Source organism: Podarcis melisellensis (assembly GCF_964234715.1).
Source record: "Podarcis melisellensis genome assembly, chromosome: 15".
In the NCBI taxonomy this organism is placed as follows: Eukaryota; Metazoa; Chordata; class Lepidosauria; order Squamata; family Lacertidae; genus Podarcis; species Podarcis melisellensis.
The window spans coordinates 44,878,552-44,894,915 of record NC_138532.1 but is presented as its reverse complement, the minus strand read 5'-3'; the positions used below and the strand labels follow the sequence as shown (position 1 = coordinate 44,894,915).

Sequence of the window (16,364 nt, the reverse complement as noted above, 5' to 3'; positions counted from 1 at the left end):
TCCAAGGGAAGTGATAGTCCGACCCTAATCTGCCTTGGTCAGACCATCCCTGGAAGACCATGTCGAGTTCTGGGCACCACAATTTAAGAAGGATGTTGATAAGCTGGAAGGTGGGCAGAGGAAGGCAAGCCTGATGAGGAACAGTTGATGGAGCTGGGTATGTTTGGACTGGAAAAGAGGAGACTGAGAGGAGATAGGAGAGCCATCTTCAACTATCTCCAGGGCTGTCACAAGAAAGAGGGAACAAGATTGTTTTCTCCTGCTCTGGAGGGTAGGATTCGAACCCATGGCTCCAAGTTACAAGAAAGGAGATTCCGACTCAGCATCAGGAAGAACTTTCTGATGACAAGAGTTGTTCAACAATGGAAGAGACTCCCTCGAGAGGCAGGGGACTTCTCCTTCCTTGGAGGTTTTTAAGCAGAGGTTGGATGGCCCTCTGTCCTGGATGCTTTCGCTGAGATTCCTGCATTTCAGCGGGTTGGGCTAGAGTACCTTTGGGTCCCTTCCAGCTCTTAAGATTCTATGATTCTATGAGGCTCAGGGTAAGGTTGCCAGCTTTTCATAACAGTGAAACTTTTCGGCGAACTTTTCTTAACAGTGGCTGGGTAGTTATGTGGTCCTGGGATCCATGAGTTCCCAGGATTATTTGGGGTTTTTTGGGGGGGGAAGTGATATAAATGTCTGGGGTGGACAGAGAAGTGGAAGGAACGTCCGTCTCAAATGCTGAGCAGGACTCTCAGATCAACGCCTGAGGGCGCCATTGGCTTGTCCTTTGGCTGAACTTCATGAATAACCAGTGACCATCATGTCCAGATCTGCTACAGGAAGGAAGGAATCAAGGGAGCTAAGAACCTTCGTTCTTGCTCAGACTAGCACTGGTGGCAAGATTTGAGTGATAGAGTTGGAAGGGACCTCGTGGGCTCATCTAGTCCAACCCCACTGCAGCACAGAACCACAGCTACATCTAACTTCATGCACAAGTCTTTTGAGCAAAAATCCCAAACTCTATACGCAGTCAAATGACATCAAGGTCGAGAACGGTGCCTGAAAATTATCCCACAGTGACCACAGTGCTGGATTTACGTATAAGCTAAACAAGCTATAGCTTAGGGCCCCACTCTTTTGGGTGGGGGGCCAAAAAAATAAAAGAAAACAACAACCTGGATGTACATTTCCAAAATATAAGATAAAAAACAATTAAAATAAAACCTACATACAGCAACAGTGTTTTGTTTTGTTTTGCGTTGTGTAGGCTCCTGTGATGTAAGTAATGGGCCCTGCCTGCTCCCTAAAATTTCACTGATTTGCTCATTTCTATCTATAGGGTGCCGACATTCTGCATGGACTGGTTGCATGGCAACAACATGTGCAAATGGCTTTAGATACCTAGGTAAAGGTAAAGGTAAAGGGACCCCTGACCATTAGGTCCAGTCATGGCCAACTCTGGGGTTGTGGAGCTCATCTCGCTTTACTGGCAGAGGGAGCCGGCGTACAGCTTCCGGATCATGTGGCCAGCATGACGAAGCCGCTTCTGGCGAACCAGAGCAGCGCACGGAAAGGCCGTTTACCTTCCCGCCGGAGCGGTACCTATTTATCTACTTGCACTTTGACATGCTTTCAAACTGCTAGGTGGGCAGGAGCAGGGACTGAGCAACAGGAGCTCACTCCATCGCAGGGATTCGAACTGCTGACCTTCTGTTCGGCAAGTCCTAGGCTCTGTGGTTTAACCCGCAGCGCCACCCACGTCCCTAATAGATACCAATTAGGTCCATAAATTACCATATAGCATATATTCAACACAAAAAACAGTGACAATTTGTTGTTGACAAAGGACAGCTGGACATATAAAGGGCCCCATTACCTTCAGTAGCTTAGGGCCTCATCAAACCTAAATCCGGCCCTGCCAGTGGGTCATAGAGCAATAGCTGATGAGGCCCTGTTGGATTAATCCTAAAGTGGGGCAACCCAGACAACTCCTGAGATTGTTTGATGGGGTCTGGACTGGCTGGGGCTGCCCAGGAAACAGATCAGACTGGGAGGAATGGTGTGGAACTACAGGGAGGGCTGTAGCTCAGAGCATTGGGTTTGAATGCAAAAGATCCCGGGTTCAAACATAGAATTGTAGAGTTGGAGGGGACCCCAGAGCCATCTTGTTAAGTTCTGGGTGAACATATCAGACGACACAGCGATTCTTCAAACAGCTCTTGTTTATTCACAGGCCAGAACAGAACTGAACTGAAGGGTTCAGTCAGCCTGCTTATATAGAGCTCCACTAGAACGCAACAGTAACCATTTTCTGTAACGATCCAATCACTGAACGTCACTTTTGATCCCTTATTTGCATATGTGGACCTGAACTATCTATAGTATCCTCCTGCTGGCCCAGGGTGAGAACTTCAGTACATAACACATCTAGTCCAGCCCCGTTATGCAGGAATATGCAAGTGGCCCATAGGGAGACTGAACCCACAATTTTGGTGTTATCAGCACCATGCTCTAACCACCCAAGCTAACTGGCAGCCTCTCTAGTCAGGACTGGGAAAAGACCCTTCTCTGAAATATCAACAAGCTGCTTCTGCCTGTCAGTGTAGGCACTACTGAGCTAGATGGACCTGACTGTGAAAAATTAGGACAGCTTCCTCTTTAAATTAACCCTTTATTCATAACCATGTGGACTGGAACCTGACTTTGTTTTTAGGGAAAGGGTCATAGCTCTGTGGTAGCGCACCTTGCCGATAAGCGAGCAAGCTTCAAACCTACACAGGACTCTTTGCTGAAAAGTGAGCAAGCTTCAAGGTCCCACAAGATCCCAGTTTTTCTTGGGGTGGCGGTGGTGGGGAAACCAGATTTCTGTTCCCTCAGGACCAAGTTCTAGTATGTCTCTGAATCCTGCACCCTCTTTTTTTTTGAGCTTGCACTTGGTGGGGAGCCCCCACCCCCTGAACCAGCCAATCCTTTGCTCCGCTGAACTACTGGGATGAAATCCAGGCAGGCCTTGCCAGGGACACCCCCTCGCTTTTCTCCTGCAGCACACAATGCGTTTCAAGGAACACATTTACAATTCAGATCAGTAGGCCAGCGCAGAGGGGGGTCCTGTCTGGAAGTGTCAGAGCCAAGCAGGGAAGCTCCTAAGCTGTAGGGGAGATCGAGAGAGGAGGACGCGGACCGTCTCTCCTCTCCCGCAGCAGAACTGCAGATTTATTCCTCTTGCACTTCCTTGCTAGAGCGATCGTCAAGAAACGGCTTTGTCAACAGAGCAGGAGGCTGAGCTCACTGAGCTTTGCAGAAATATTAAAACAAACCGTTTTGTTAAACGAATAGGGGGCTACCATGGCCCTGCCAGCCACAATGCCCCTCTTCTCCCGCCCTCCCGTTGGAGGCAGCAAATGCCTCTGAATGCTAGTTTGGGGGAATTGCAAGGGGGAGAGTGTTGCTCATGTGCTGAGGTCCTGCTTGTGGGGAGGTCTTCCCTTTGGGGCACCTGAAAGGCCACTGTGAGAACAGGTAAAGGGAAAGGGAGCCCTGACCATTAGGTCCAGTCGTGACCGAGTCTGGGGTTGCGGCGCTCATCTCGCTCTATAGGCCGAGGGAGCCAGCATTTGTCCACAGACAGCTTCCAGGTCATGTGGCCAGCATCACTAAGCCGCTTCTGGCGGACCAGAGCAGAGCACGGAAATACCATTTACCTTCCCGCCAGAGCGGTACCTATTTATCTACTTGCACTTTGAGGTGCTTTTGAACTGCTAGGTTGGTACGAGCAGGAACCGAACAACGGGAGCTCACCCCCTTGCAGGGATTCGAACCACCGACCTTCTGATCGGCAAGTTCTAGGCCCTGTGGTTTAACCCACAGCGCCACCCGCATCCCACTGTGACAACAGGAGGCTGGTAGAATTGCTAGAGAATATATACATGTACCGTATTTTTGGGGACGCGGGTGGCGCTGTGGGTTAAAGCCTCAGCGCCTAGGGCTTGCCGATCGAAAGGTCGGCAGTTCGAATCCCCGCGGCGGGGTGCGCTCCCGCTGCTTGGTCCCAGCGCCTGCCAACCTAGCAGTTCGAAAGCACCCTCGGGTGCAAGTAGATAAATAGGGACCGCTTACTAGCGGGAAGGTAAACGGCGTTTCCGTGTGCGGCTCTGGCTCGCCAGTGCAGCGATGTCACGCTGGCCACGTGACCCGGAAGTGTCTTCGGACAGCGCTGGCCCCTGGCCTCTTAAGTGAGATGGGCGCACAACCCCAGAGTCTGTCAAGACTGGCCCGTACGGGCAGGGGTACCTTTCCCTTTACCTAATCAAAAGCTGCCATGAAGTTCATTAAAAACACATGCAGTCAGTGAACTCCTGAACCACCAGCAGCTGGAATAATATAAGGAAATCAGAAGAGGCTGCTGGATCAGGCCAAAGGGCTAGCATCCTGTTCTCACAGTGGGCAACCAGAGTCCCAAAAGGGAAGCCCACAAGCAGGTTCCGAGGGCAAAAGTATTCTCCAATTGTTGTTCCCATTGTCTGGTGTTCAGAGGTAGACTGCTCTCACGTGTGAAGGTTCTGCTATCACAATAGACAAGCCTGGGCACAGCCAGTCGAAGGGGGTCCATCTAATTCAACTTCCTGCCCTCCCAGTGGCCGATCAGATGCCCCCATGGGAAACCCAGAAGCAGGACCCAACACACTGCCCACCTCCCACTCCCTCACCTGTGATTCCTGCATTACAGCGGGTTGGACTAGATGACCCCTGGGGTCCCTTCCAACTCGACAGTTCTAGGACCTCTCTCCCTCCGGTGGTTCCTGGCATGGACTCCTGCGCCTGCCTCCCTGTGCTGCCAGGGTCAGGCCTGAGCCTGCGCCTTCCCAGGGAAGACAAAAAAGGCAGGATGAGAAGGCACCGAGACTCAATGCAGGGTCTGTTCCCTGGGCAGAGTGAATGGGCACCTCTTGAATGGGTGAATCACGCTGCCTCTCCCCTGGCAGAGGGGCACAGCCAGCCCAGCCTTGCAGCTCAGGGCTCAGCCAAGGCCGCTGGGGGGAAAGGGATCCTCTCCATCTTGCACACAGCTGTGGGTCACCCCACCCCACAGCTCCTCCAGGATCTTACCAGGGTCTCCAGTAGAGATCCAGAGATTCTGGGTTGCAGCAAATTTATCATTATTCATTGCGTTTTTATCCCTACTTTTTCTCCAGGTTCCTCAAGGTGGCATATCCCTTATGCCTGCCAGAAGCCACCAAGCAGGATTCAAGCACAAGAGCAACTCTCTTCTCCTGCGGTTTCTAGCAACTGGTATTGAGAAATATTGCTGGCTCCAACTGTAGAGGCAGAGCAGAGCCATTGTGGCTAATAATAATAATAATAATAATAATAATAATAATAATTTTATTATTTTATTATTTGTACTCCGCCCATCTGACTGGGTTCCCCAGCCACTCTGGGTGGCTTCCAACAAATATAAAAGCATAATAAAACATCAAAAACTTCCCTATACAAGTCTGCCTTCAGATGTCTTCCGAAAGTTGCATAGTTATTTATCTCATTGACTAGAAACCATCGATATCCCTCTTCTCTTCCATGAATCTGTCTGATCCTTTTTAAAAGCCATCCTAGTTGGTGGCAGGGAGTTCCGTAGTTTAACTCTGTGCTGTGTGAAGAAGGACTTTATCTGTCCTGAACCTTCCAAATTCGGCTTCATTGGGGGGGTCACAAGTTCTAGTGAGATGAGAGAAGGGAGAACAGCAAAGACTTGACATCTTTCTGCAGGGCCTGCAAGACAGAGCTGTTCCGCCTGGCCTTCGGTTAGCACTCAGTCTGACCCTTCTGTTTCCCTCCCTTTACGGTTTTGATTTATGGGCTACTTTTAAAATGAGACTGCATTTTAAATTGCATTTTAAATTGGGTCCCCCCCCTTATTTTCTTTATTGTAATTTTACTGGTATTAGTCGCCCTAAGCCCGGCTCTGGCCGGGGTAAAGGTAAAGGGACCCCTGACCATTAGGTCCAGTCGTGGCCGACTCTGGGGTTGCTGCGCTCATCTCGCTTTACTGGCCAAGGGAGCCGGTGTGCAGCTTCCGGGTCATGTGGGCAGCAGAACCAAGACGCTTCTGGCGAACCAGAGCAGCACGTGGAAACACCGTTTACCTACCCGCCAGAGTGGTACCTATTTATCTACTTGCACTTTGACGTGCTTTTGAATTGCTAGGTTGACAGGAGCAGGGACCGAGCAACGGGAGCTCACCCCGTCACAGGGATCCTAACTGCTGACCTTCTGATCGGCAAGCCCTAGGCTCTGTGGTTTAACCCACAGCGCCACCCATGTCCCTCTGGCTGGGGAGGGCAGGGTATAAATAAAATTTATTTATTTATTTTACTATTATTATTATTATTATTTTCCTTCCCCAATGCTGCAACTTTCTTCCTCCTCCCCTCTGCAGGGGAACTGCACCTTCTGGGGCCTGATGTGCGCTGTGAGCAGCTGTGGTCCCTGCATTGCAGCAGGTTGGGATGGATGACCCACGGGTCCCTTCCAGCTCTACAGCTCTAGGATTCAAAGCAGCCTTAGATTTTTGTCCAGCCCAAGATGCAGGTGGGTTGCATAACTTCCCCCAGGATCCGCACACAGACCCGCACACACAGAGGGCTTTCTTAGAACACTTCTGGAGAAACCAGCTCAGCCCCAGAGCCGGCTTGCAGGGGTCCCTCCAGTCCACCAGGGCAGGCGGGGGTCACCTCGTTGACCCGGGATGGCGGGCGCAGCTTTCTGGACAAAGAGCTCTGTCCCGAAGGGGCCTGAAAGGAAGGAATCCCAAAGGAGGCCGCGTCCTACGGGCCCTCCGAGATCACCCCATCTCAGTTGCCACAGCGACCGGCCTCAGCCCACCCTCTTGGAAGCCAGTCATGAATTCGAGAAGGGGGGGCTGCCGAGGTAACTCTCGGTCAGTCCCAGGAGCAGCAGGAGGGAAGGAAGCTGCTGAAGAGCTAACCCTTTCGTCCTCAGGCTGCTCCAGGGGGAGAAAGGCTGCCGGCCTGGACCTGCACCCATGTTGTTGTTTAGTCGTTTAGTCGTGTCCGACTCTTCCTGACCCCCTGGACCAGAGCACGCCAGGCCCTCCTGTCTTCCGCTGCCTCCCACAGTTTGGTCAAACTCATGCTAATAGCTTCGAGAACACTGTCCCACCATCTCGTCCTCTGTCGTCCCCTTCTCCTTGTGCCCTCCATCTTTCCCAACATCAGGGTCTTTTCCAGGGAGTCTTCTCTTCTCATGAGGTGGCCAAAGTATTGGAACCTCAGCTTCAGGATCTGTCCTTCCAGTGAGCACTCAAGGCTGATTTCCTTTAGAATGGAGAGGTTTGATCTTCTTGCACCCATAGGTGCACCCATAGGGAACACAAAAGGCTACCCTGGATGCATCATGGATGCCCTTGAAGCTGACCCAGAAACTCCAGCGGGTGCAGAATGCCGTGGTGAGACTCCTTACAAGGTCCTTGCCACAGGATCACATTCACCCGGTGCTATACCAGCTGCACTGGCTCCCGGTGGAGTACAGGATCAGGTTCAAGGCGCTGGTTTTGACCTTTAAAGACCTATACGGCCTAGGACCCTCATACCTACGGGACTGCCTCTCCCAGTATGTTCCATGTAGGACCTTACGGTCTTCAGATAAAAACATCTTGGAGGTCCGGGGCCATAGGGAGGTTAGGTTGGCCTCAACCAGAGCCAGGGCCTTTTCAGTACTGGCCCTGACTTGGTGGAACGCTCTGTCCCAAGAGACTAGGGCCCTGCGGGACTTGACATCTTTCCGCAGGGCCTGCAAGACAGAGCTGTTCCGCCAGGCCTTTGGCTAGGGCACAGTCTAACCCCCTCCTTTGGTAATCCTCACAGAACTCTAGCCCAATGGTTGCCATTAATTTGATTCTGAATTGATTTTCGAATGTATTGGTTTTCGAATGCTGTGTTACTTTATTGTTGTTAGCCTCTCTGAGCCCGGCTTCGGTTGGGGAGGGTGGGATATAAATAAAATATTATTATTATTATTATTATTATGGCTCTTTCAGAGTGTGAAGAGAGGAACTCTGTGGAAGGTGGGGTGGAGACTTCCATGGTGCCAAGTCCAAACATCTTCCCAACAGCCTCTGAAATGCTAATTCACCCAGTGTTTTATCATCTGACAGTTCTCGATTTCCACATTGGACAAATGTGACGTCTCTGCATCTGATCGCTAACCTGCAATGGTGCTTTGACAACATTTAATAATAATAATAATAATAATAATAATAATAATAATAATAATAATAATAATAATAATAATAATTTATTTATACCCTGCCCATCTTGCTGGGTTTCTCCAGCCACTCTGGTTTGCTTCCAACAGACTATTCAAATACAATAACCTATTAAACATTAAAAGCTTCCCTAAACAGGGCTGCCTTCAGATGTCTTCTAAGAATCTGGTAGTTGTTTTTCTCTTTGACATCTGGTGGGAGGGTGTTCCACAGGGCAAGCGCCACCACTGAGAAGGCCCAAGTTCAAACATCCTCTGAACAGCCTCTGAAATGCTAATTCACCGAGTGTTTTAACATCTGACGGTTCTCAATTTCCACATTGGACAAATGTGACCTCTCAGCATCTGACCGTTGACCTGCAATGGTGCTTTGACAGCGTTTGATGCCTGACATGCAATGTGTGCTCCAAACTAGTCCATCCTATAGCTGACAGTTGGCAAGGAAGACTCCTACCTCTTACACGACTGGGGTGTTTTATTGGAATCTAAACTATAAGTATGCCCAAAACCATGAGCTATGATTCAAGGATCATTTGGCTGTGCTTCCTTGAATTGCAGGCGATTGGACTGGACCTTTGCGGTCTCTTCCGCCTCCAACACCCCACGATTCCTCGCTGGTGCCGTCCGCCACCCTGACTAAGGAAAGCCTGAGCTTTCTGCTTCCCAGAGCTGGGAGCCCGTCGAGATTTGGAGCGGGGGAGGGAGGGAGGGAGGGAGGGCTCCGGCCCCTCCCCTCCCCGCGGATCAGGCCACCGCACGGCGGGGCTTAAAAGGCGCTGGGCGCGCCGGGCGCTGTCTCTGCGCCCTGGTGCTGAAAGCGAGCCGCCGCCGCCCGCTCCGTCGGTGGCTCCCGCCGCGATGCCTGGCACGTCGCTGCCGCTGTTGCTGCTGCTGCTGCTGGCGGGGGCTGGATCCGGCCCGGTCCGGCCCCCGGCGGCCCTCTGCGTCCTCCGCAGCCCGCTAGCGGCCGGCGTGCTCCGCTTGGAGGCGTCCGACGGGAAGGAGCTCCTGAGCGCCACTTGGGCGCCCCGACGACGCGCCGGCCTGAGCGGCTGCAGCGTCTCCGCAGAGCCCCGGGAGGTGGCCGCGTTCCTTAGCCACTGTTCCGCAGGGGCGCAGGAGGAGGAGGAGCCCGACTTCCCCGGGATGGAAGAAGCCAAGGCAGCCTGCCTCGACGGCGCGGACGGCAGAGAGGCTTCCTCCCGGCGCCGGACCAAGCGCGGCTTCACCTACCCGGGGACACTCTGGTGCGGAGCCGGCAACATCGCGGAGAGCTACGAAGAACTGGGTAACTAACGGGAGATGGAGAAGGCGCGGGGCGGGAGGGGACGGAGGAGGGGGATTTCTTCAGCCAAGAGCCTCTTGCTTCGCCAACTTGGCGCCCTCCGGATACTTGGAACGGCGCAATGTTTGTTTTTTAAATAACTTTTTAATTCAAAACAAAACATATTATCCAGAAACATATCATCCTTATTCCCCCCCCCCATTTTTCCTCCCTCCCCCCACAGAACCCACCCACCCACACCCGACTTCCCTCAGTTCCAGTCTTTTGATTTCTCTAAAAATGCTGTTTTCTGCATGTTACACAGTTGTATAGATGCTCAAACTATTTAGCTGATTATTATCAATGAAAGGTTTGTGAATGTTTATTCAAAGCCAGCCAAGGAGTCCAGTTCACTTTGTTGCATCTTCAGATACTTTGTAAAGGGTTCCCATTCATCTTTAAAGTCACAGTTATCCTTGTCCCGTAGCTTATATGTCAGTTTTGCCAGTTCTGCATAGTCCATCAATTTTTCTTGCCATGATTTTTTAGTTGGGGTTTCTTCCATCCTGAAGACTGGAAGGATGGAACAGCGCAATGTTTGAGAGAGGCAGTGTGCCGTAGTGCTTAGAGGGTCGGGCTAGGACCTGGGAGACCAGGGTTCGAATCCCCCACTCCGCCATGGAGCTCATCGGGTGTCCTTGGAGCAGACACTGCCTCCGTCAGCCTGACCTACCTCACAGGGTTGTTGTCGGGAGTCAATGAGCGGGGTGGAGAACCATGTTATTCCACCTTGAACTGGCACCCATGGCTTCAAGTTGCAAGAAAGAAAGGAAATTCCGACTAAACGTCAGGGGGAACTTTCCGACAGGAAGAGTGGACTCTCCTTCCCTGAAGGTTTTTAAGAAAAGGTTGGGTGGCCATCTGTCAGAATTCCTGTATTTCAGGGGGCTGGACTAGATGGCCCTTAGGGTCCCAACTCTACAATTCTGTGAAATGCAATCAATCAATCAATCAATCAATCAATCAATAGTTGCACCCTATCCTGGGACCTTAGGATGCAGGGCGGGTAGTAAATTGCAATAATGTTAATAATAGTAATTATTATTATTATTGATGATGATGATGATGATTGATCTTAGAATCTAAGGTCTCTAGGGAAAGTCAGAGCTAGGAGCATAGCTGTCAACTTTTCCTTTTTCTTGTGAGGAATCCTATTCGGAATAAGGGAATTTCCCTTTAAAAAAGGGAAATGTTGACAGCTCTGGCTAGGAGTCATCTATTTATTTATTTATTTATTTATTTATTTATTTAAACATCCACATTATTGGCATCAGAAAATGTTCAGAAGATAGTGAAATAAGATGGTGTATTTAATTTTCTTTTTATGTTTTTAGGTTTGAAGTTATGTTATTAATAACCTTTTCTGTTGAGAGATAGCAAAGTGGGTGAAAATAGAAACAAACCAGAAACGCAAGTTGGGGGAAGTCTTGGAGGGGAGGGAGGGAGGAATATATAGTAAACGCTAAGAATTTGAGATTATGAAATGAATGAAAATGAAAAATGAAAATTTTTTTTAAGAAGAGCTCAGAGTCATCAATTAAGATCTTTTTCTTCTCCTCTTAGAAATGTGTCATAGAATTGTAGAGTTGGAAGGGGACCTGAGGGTCATCTACTCCAACCCCCTGCAGTGCAGAAATCTCAGCTAAAGCATCCAGGAGAGAGGGCCATCCTGTGTCCTCCTGTGACCACAGCTATGTGATGATGATGATGATGGGGGCTGACCGGAGGAGGAGCCCAAAGGGCAGCTGCTTGGCTTGGACCAGGGAGGGTGGCAGTGCCCCCTAGGGGGACTGTGGGATTACCTGGGGGTGCTAAGATGCCAGGGGGCAGCAAGAAGCACTAGAGGTGCAAGCAACTCTCAGACTTTGAAAGCTGGCAATGCTCATCAAGTTTATCAGTTTTGTTGAATTACCCAAACTAAGTAAAGTGGGTTTTGAATACACATTCAGTCGATAGCAGGAATAGCTCAGTCAGCAGAGCATGGGACTCCTAAGCTCAGGGTTGTGGGTTTGATCTCCACACTGGGCACTAGATGACCCTGGTGGTCCCTTCCAATTCTATTATTGTTCCTGTTGCAAATTTTACTGTGTTGCCCTCTACCTTAGTGGGTCATGCATACTGTTATTCTGAAGGATGCTTTTTCGGGGTAGGGAAGGGGACACAGGGGATGAGCTTGTGGAGCCATTGTTTCTAAAGCCATACCTAGGCTGGTCTTCTTAATTTTACCTGCCACCCTCCAATCCCTCCCGCCCTCTTTCAGGAGCTCACCAGGAGACGGACAGGTGCTGCCGGGAACACGACCACTGCCAGCACGTCATCCACCCTTTCACCTACAAGTACGGGTACCGCAATTTCCGATGGCACACCATCAGCCACTGCGACTGCGATAACAGGTGAGCGGAAGGGAGGGGCAGGGTTTGGGAGGAAGTTTCTGCAGGGCCCCCAAAACACAGAACCACAGAATGGCAGTGATGGCAAAGGTAAAGTGACCCCTGACCATTAGGTCCAGTCGTGGCCGACTCTGGGGTTGCGTGCTCATCTCACTTTACTGGCTGAGGGAGCCGGCGTACAGCTTCCGGGTCATGTGGCCAGCATGACTAAGCCACTTCTGGCAAACCAGAGCAGCGCACGGAAACGCTGTTTACCTTCCCGCCAGAGCGGTACCTATTTATCTACTTGCACTTTGTCGCGCTTTCGAACTGCTAGTTTGGCAGGAGCAGGGACCAAGCAATGGGAGCTCATCCTGTCACGGGGATTCAAACCACCAACCTTCTGATTGGCAAGTCCTAGGCTCAGTGGTTTAACCCACAGCGCCACCCGCGTCCCGGTAGTGATGGTAGTGCCATGCAAGAATAGGCAACTGTCTCATACGGGGATCAAACCTTAGCTGGTTACCAGCACCACGCTCTAACCAACTGAGCTATTGCCTCTTGCATAAAACTCCGGCCCTGCAGTTTCCAAAAGTGAGGAGGAGCAGACCCTCTTCAGTCCTGCCTCCCCCTCCATATATTTCTTCCAAACACCCAGATCTTCAAGGCCAGCCCAGATAAGGCAACAGAAATCTGTGCAGCTATTGTGTGTTATAACAGAAAAGACCAGACGTCAGGGGGTTGCCAGGGTTTGAGCTCTGGCTTTGCATGCAGAAGGGCCCAGGTTCAATCCCCAATGGCACAGAACTGTAGAGTTGGAAGGGAACCCAGGGGTCATCCAGTCCAACCCTCTGCAATGCACAATACAAGGTTAGTGTGGGCTTTTAAAAAAATTAAATACAAAAATTAAAAGGATGTGTTTTCAGAGCCCCCTTGAGATTTTTCAAATGGAAAAACTAGGTGTTTATTCTATGCAGAATAAGTGAAATGGAAACCCCTCCGCCTTCCTTTTATAGGTTAAAGGCATGCCTGCGAGCCGTGAACGACACAGCCTCCCGCGTGGTGGGCCAGGCCTTCTTCAACGTCATCCAAGTGCCTTGCTTTGAGTTTGCCTACAAAGAGCAATGTGTGGAGCCTTATCTCTATGTCTGGTAAGCGGCTTTTAGTTCCTTCTCTGCCCCCAGCAACCTCCTCTTCAAACTTGAGCAACAGAAGCAGGATGAGTGCTCAAGGAATGGCTCTGCTATTATTGGCGCAGCAGAACAGAGCGGGCTTTTCCATCAAAGCACAAACAGAGGGGCTGGGAGTTGGGAGAGGCTGCTTTGAATGCAGAGGGAAACAAGGGAAGGAATGAGCAGAGGGGATGTTGTTGATGATGATTTTTGTGCTATTTTCTTATTGCACTTAAAACCCTGCAAGGTAGATTAGGCTGAGAGACAGTGACTGGCCCAAAGTCACAACCAGGGAGCTTCATGGCTGAGTGCAGGGGGATCTGAACCCAGATTCTAGTCTGACACTCTAACCACTATGCCATACTGTCCAACTCTTCTCCCTCTGGGGATTCCGGCCTGGTTGCCTCCCTCCCCATTCCTAGCTTTTATTCAAGACAGAGGCTGCCTGGTTTTCTTTTCTGCTGGTGGAATCGCGGTTTTCAATGAGGTTGCACGTTTTAAATTCTTTAAGGTGATTTTTATATCATTGCTTGAAAAGCTGCAGTTTGGTTTTAGTGGGCTTTATCTTTTCTATGCTCTACAGTTACAAAAGCACTTTTGCAAAACTCACCTGGGAGCATCAGAATGTATGCAAATCAATTATCAAGAAGGGAGCCTGCAACTAGGGCTGGCTGGACTTGGCCTTAAAATGAAACAAAAGGAACCTGCTCCAGAATAATCCAGATTCTGCAAACATGTGCTGTATGCAAATATGGAAAAAAATGCACATTTTCTTTCCATGCATGTAATTTATTCTGCTGGTGGTAGTCACAGGTGTGTGGCTACGAGTGCCAGAAGCACTGCCAGGCCTTAAAACACACACCTCGTCTCCCCAGCTAATCATCTGACTTCTGACGCAATGGTAGCACAAGGACTAGAAACTTGATCTCTTTCATTTTAAAGAGGAGGTGGGGAAATTTGTTGGGCTTCACCTCCCATCACCCTCCCTGGGGTTAGCAGGACCTGAAGTCCAGCAACACCTGGAAGACCACAGGATTCCCCACCCCTGCTTTAAAAAGCGGTCAGGTTTCTAGTCCTCAGCATCCCAACTTTGAATCGAACCAAAGTGATGCCCCCAGTCTGTGAAGTTTCTCATGTGCGCTCAGGGAACCCCTGCAACTCCTGGTTATGTGTCTGCTCAATTTTTGCCAGGTGCAAGAACTACACAACCGTGGCAGTTGCCGTGGCGCAAGATCCAGTGCTGTACGAATACGGCGGGGGGCTCATAGATGGGCTGGCAACCCGTCAGCCGCCCCCGGCAAAGTCTTCCACCACCACCACCTCCTTCCGTCTGTCGGCGGGTTCATCTCCTCTTCCCCGCAAGCCGGACCCGGCTGTTGTGGCTGCGGCTGGGGCCACCCCTGCCCCCCAGGCGAGGCCCAGCGACACCCCCAGGAAGCAGCGGAAGGGCAAGGGCAAAGGAAGAAAAGGCAGAAGGGGAAAAGGCTTGAAGAAGAAGGCGGCGGTGGCAAAGGCTGCGACCGTTCCTCATCCGGCGAGAGAGGACCCCGCCACCTTCCCAAAGCAGCTGGTGGAGCAAGAGCCGGCCAAGGTGGACTTCCAAGACCCCGTGGGGCGTCCGGACTTGGGGGAGGAAGATCTGTTCAATGCCATCCTTGGCGATGACCCTGCGGGATTGGCCGAACCAGGGGGCAGAGAACCAACTGCTCTGCCCAAGGCCACCCCCAGGCCCCCCACTGTCCAGCCTCCTCCGAGGAAGAGGAAAGGGAGGAGGAGGCATCTAAGGGAGAGAGATGGACGGTCCCAGCATTTGCCCCACCCAGACTCGGGGGGCAAGGTCTCTGCAGTCCAGGCTGTGTAATAAACAGGCAGAATCAGACTGAGCCCAAAGACCCTGACTTTACTTGTGTGCTCCCCTCCAGGGGAGGGCAGGGAAACATCAGTGGAGGGGGGTCTGGAAGAGTTGAGGGTGCCTGGCACCCACCCTGCCCAGTCAAAAGGTGCTTGCCTGCCAAAGTCCGCTGGCACCAAGTGTCCCACCCCAGGAAGTCTATACATGCACTCGAGAATGAAATCCTGCCAAGTCGTGCAAACTGGAGCCCGTTTGCTTGCATTTTGCAGGATTTCGTCTGCCAGGTGGCAGAAGCAAAACAGGACACAAGACCACCTCCCAAAACCCCAATAGTTCTCCCAAGGGGGCACAGAGCAGTTGCTCTGCAGGCAGAAGGCCTCAGGGCTCAAGCCCCAAGCCCAGTTGGTGCCAACCTGATGTCACTCCCCAGGTGTTTTGGACCAAGGCTCCCTAACCCTGACGCTGCTGCAGTTTGCTGAAAAATAGAGAGAGTAAGTGATCAGAAATGCTTGTTTCTTCCAGGACAGACAGACAGTCCTCAGGTAGAGAGAAACAGCTTGATCCTTAACACTTGGGAGTTCTAGTTACAGGTAGGTAGCCGTGTTGGTCTGCCATAGTCGAAACACAATTAAAAAAATAAAATCCTTCCAGTAGCACCTTAAGAGACCAACTAAGTTTGTTATTGGCATGAGCCTTCGTGTATCTGAAGAAGTGTGCCTGCACACGAAAGCTCATACCAATAACAAACTTAGTTGGTCTCTAAGGTGCTTCTGGAAGAAATTATGTATTTTTAAAAATTTTGTTTCGACTTGGGAGTTCTTTAGCATCAATGTCTGCATTGCAAGGGATTGCAATGCAGACAGTCCCTTCCTATTCCATGATGTTAAGATGAAAAATAAAGCAGCTTGTGAATCTCATCCTTTGTGAACTCATTAGCTAAATCTAAAGGACCAGAACATGGTTTTTTTGGTGTTGTAACCCAGGGATGGTTCTCGGGCTGCTGAATCCTGCACAAAGCACCAAGTGCATTCAGGATGTGGTGGGACCCTTAGAATCGAAGAGTTGGAAGGGCCCACCAAAGGATATGCACTTTTGGAGGGGGTCTGCCTCCCCAGATGTTGACTGCTCACAGGCGGAGGCCAACTGGTATCCCTTCCTTGAGAGGCTCTGGGTAGGAATGGTCTGCCTGCTGAGCACTCCTCGCATTCTCTGGCTTCTTCATTAAAGGCCACTGGTGTTCCGGACACGAAGGGGAAATCAAGGTTGCTGCTCCCAGATGAGAGAGGAAAGAGATTCTGCCAACAGGAGCAGCCTTTAAAGCCCATGCTCTCAAATTTCCAGCATTTTTACACCTTTGATTTACAGTTTCTGCGCTTCCAGGC

The 16,364-nt window shown here is 50.8% G+C and overlaps 1 protein-coding gene across 1 annotated transcript; it reads left to right on the top strand.

Annotated features, from left to right (window-relative positions):
* The first annotated feature begins 9,086 nt into the window (after window positions 1–9,086).
* On the top strand, window positions 9,087–15,899 carry PROCA1 (protein interacting with cyclin A1). The gene is made up of 4 exons (XM_081889615.1): window positions 9,087–9,553; window positions 11,850–11,982; window positions 12,975–13,109; window positions 14,322–15,899. The coding sequence occupies exons 1-4, from the start codon at window positions 9,124–9,126 to the stop codon at window positions 14,989–14,991; spliced, it is 1,368 nt and encodes a 455-aa protein (XP_081745741.1). The 5' UTR covers window positions 9,087–9,123; the 3' UTR covers window positions 14,992–15,899.
* Window positions 15,900–16,364: the final 465 nt, after the last annotated feature.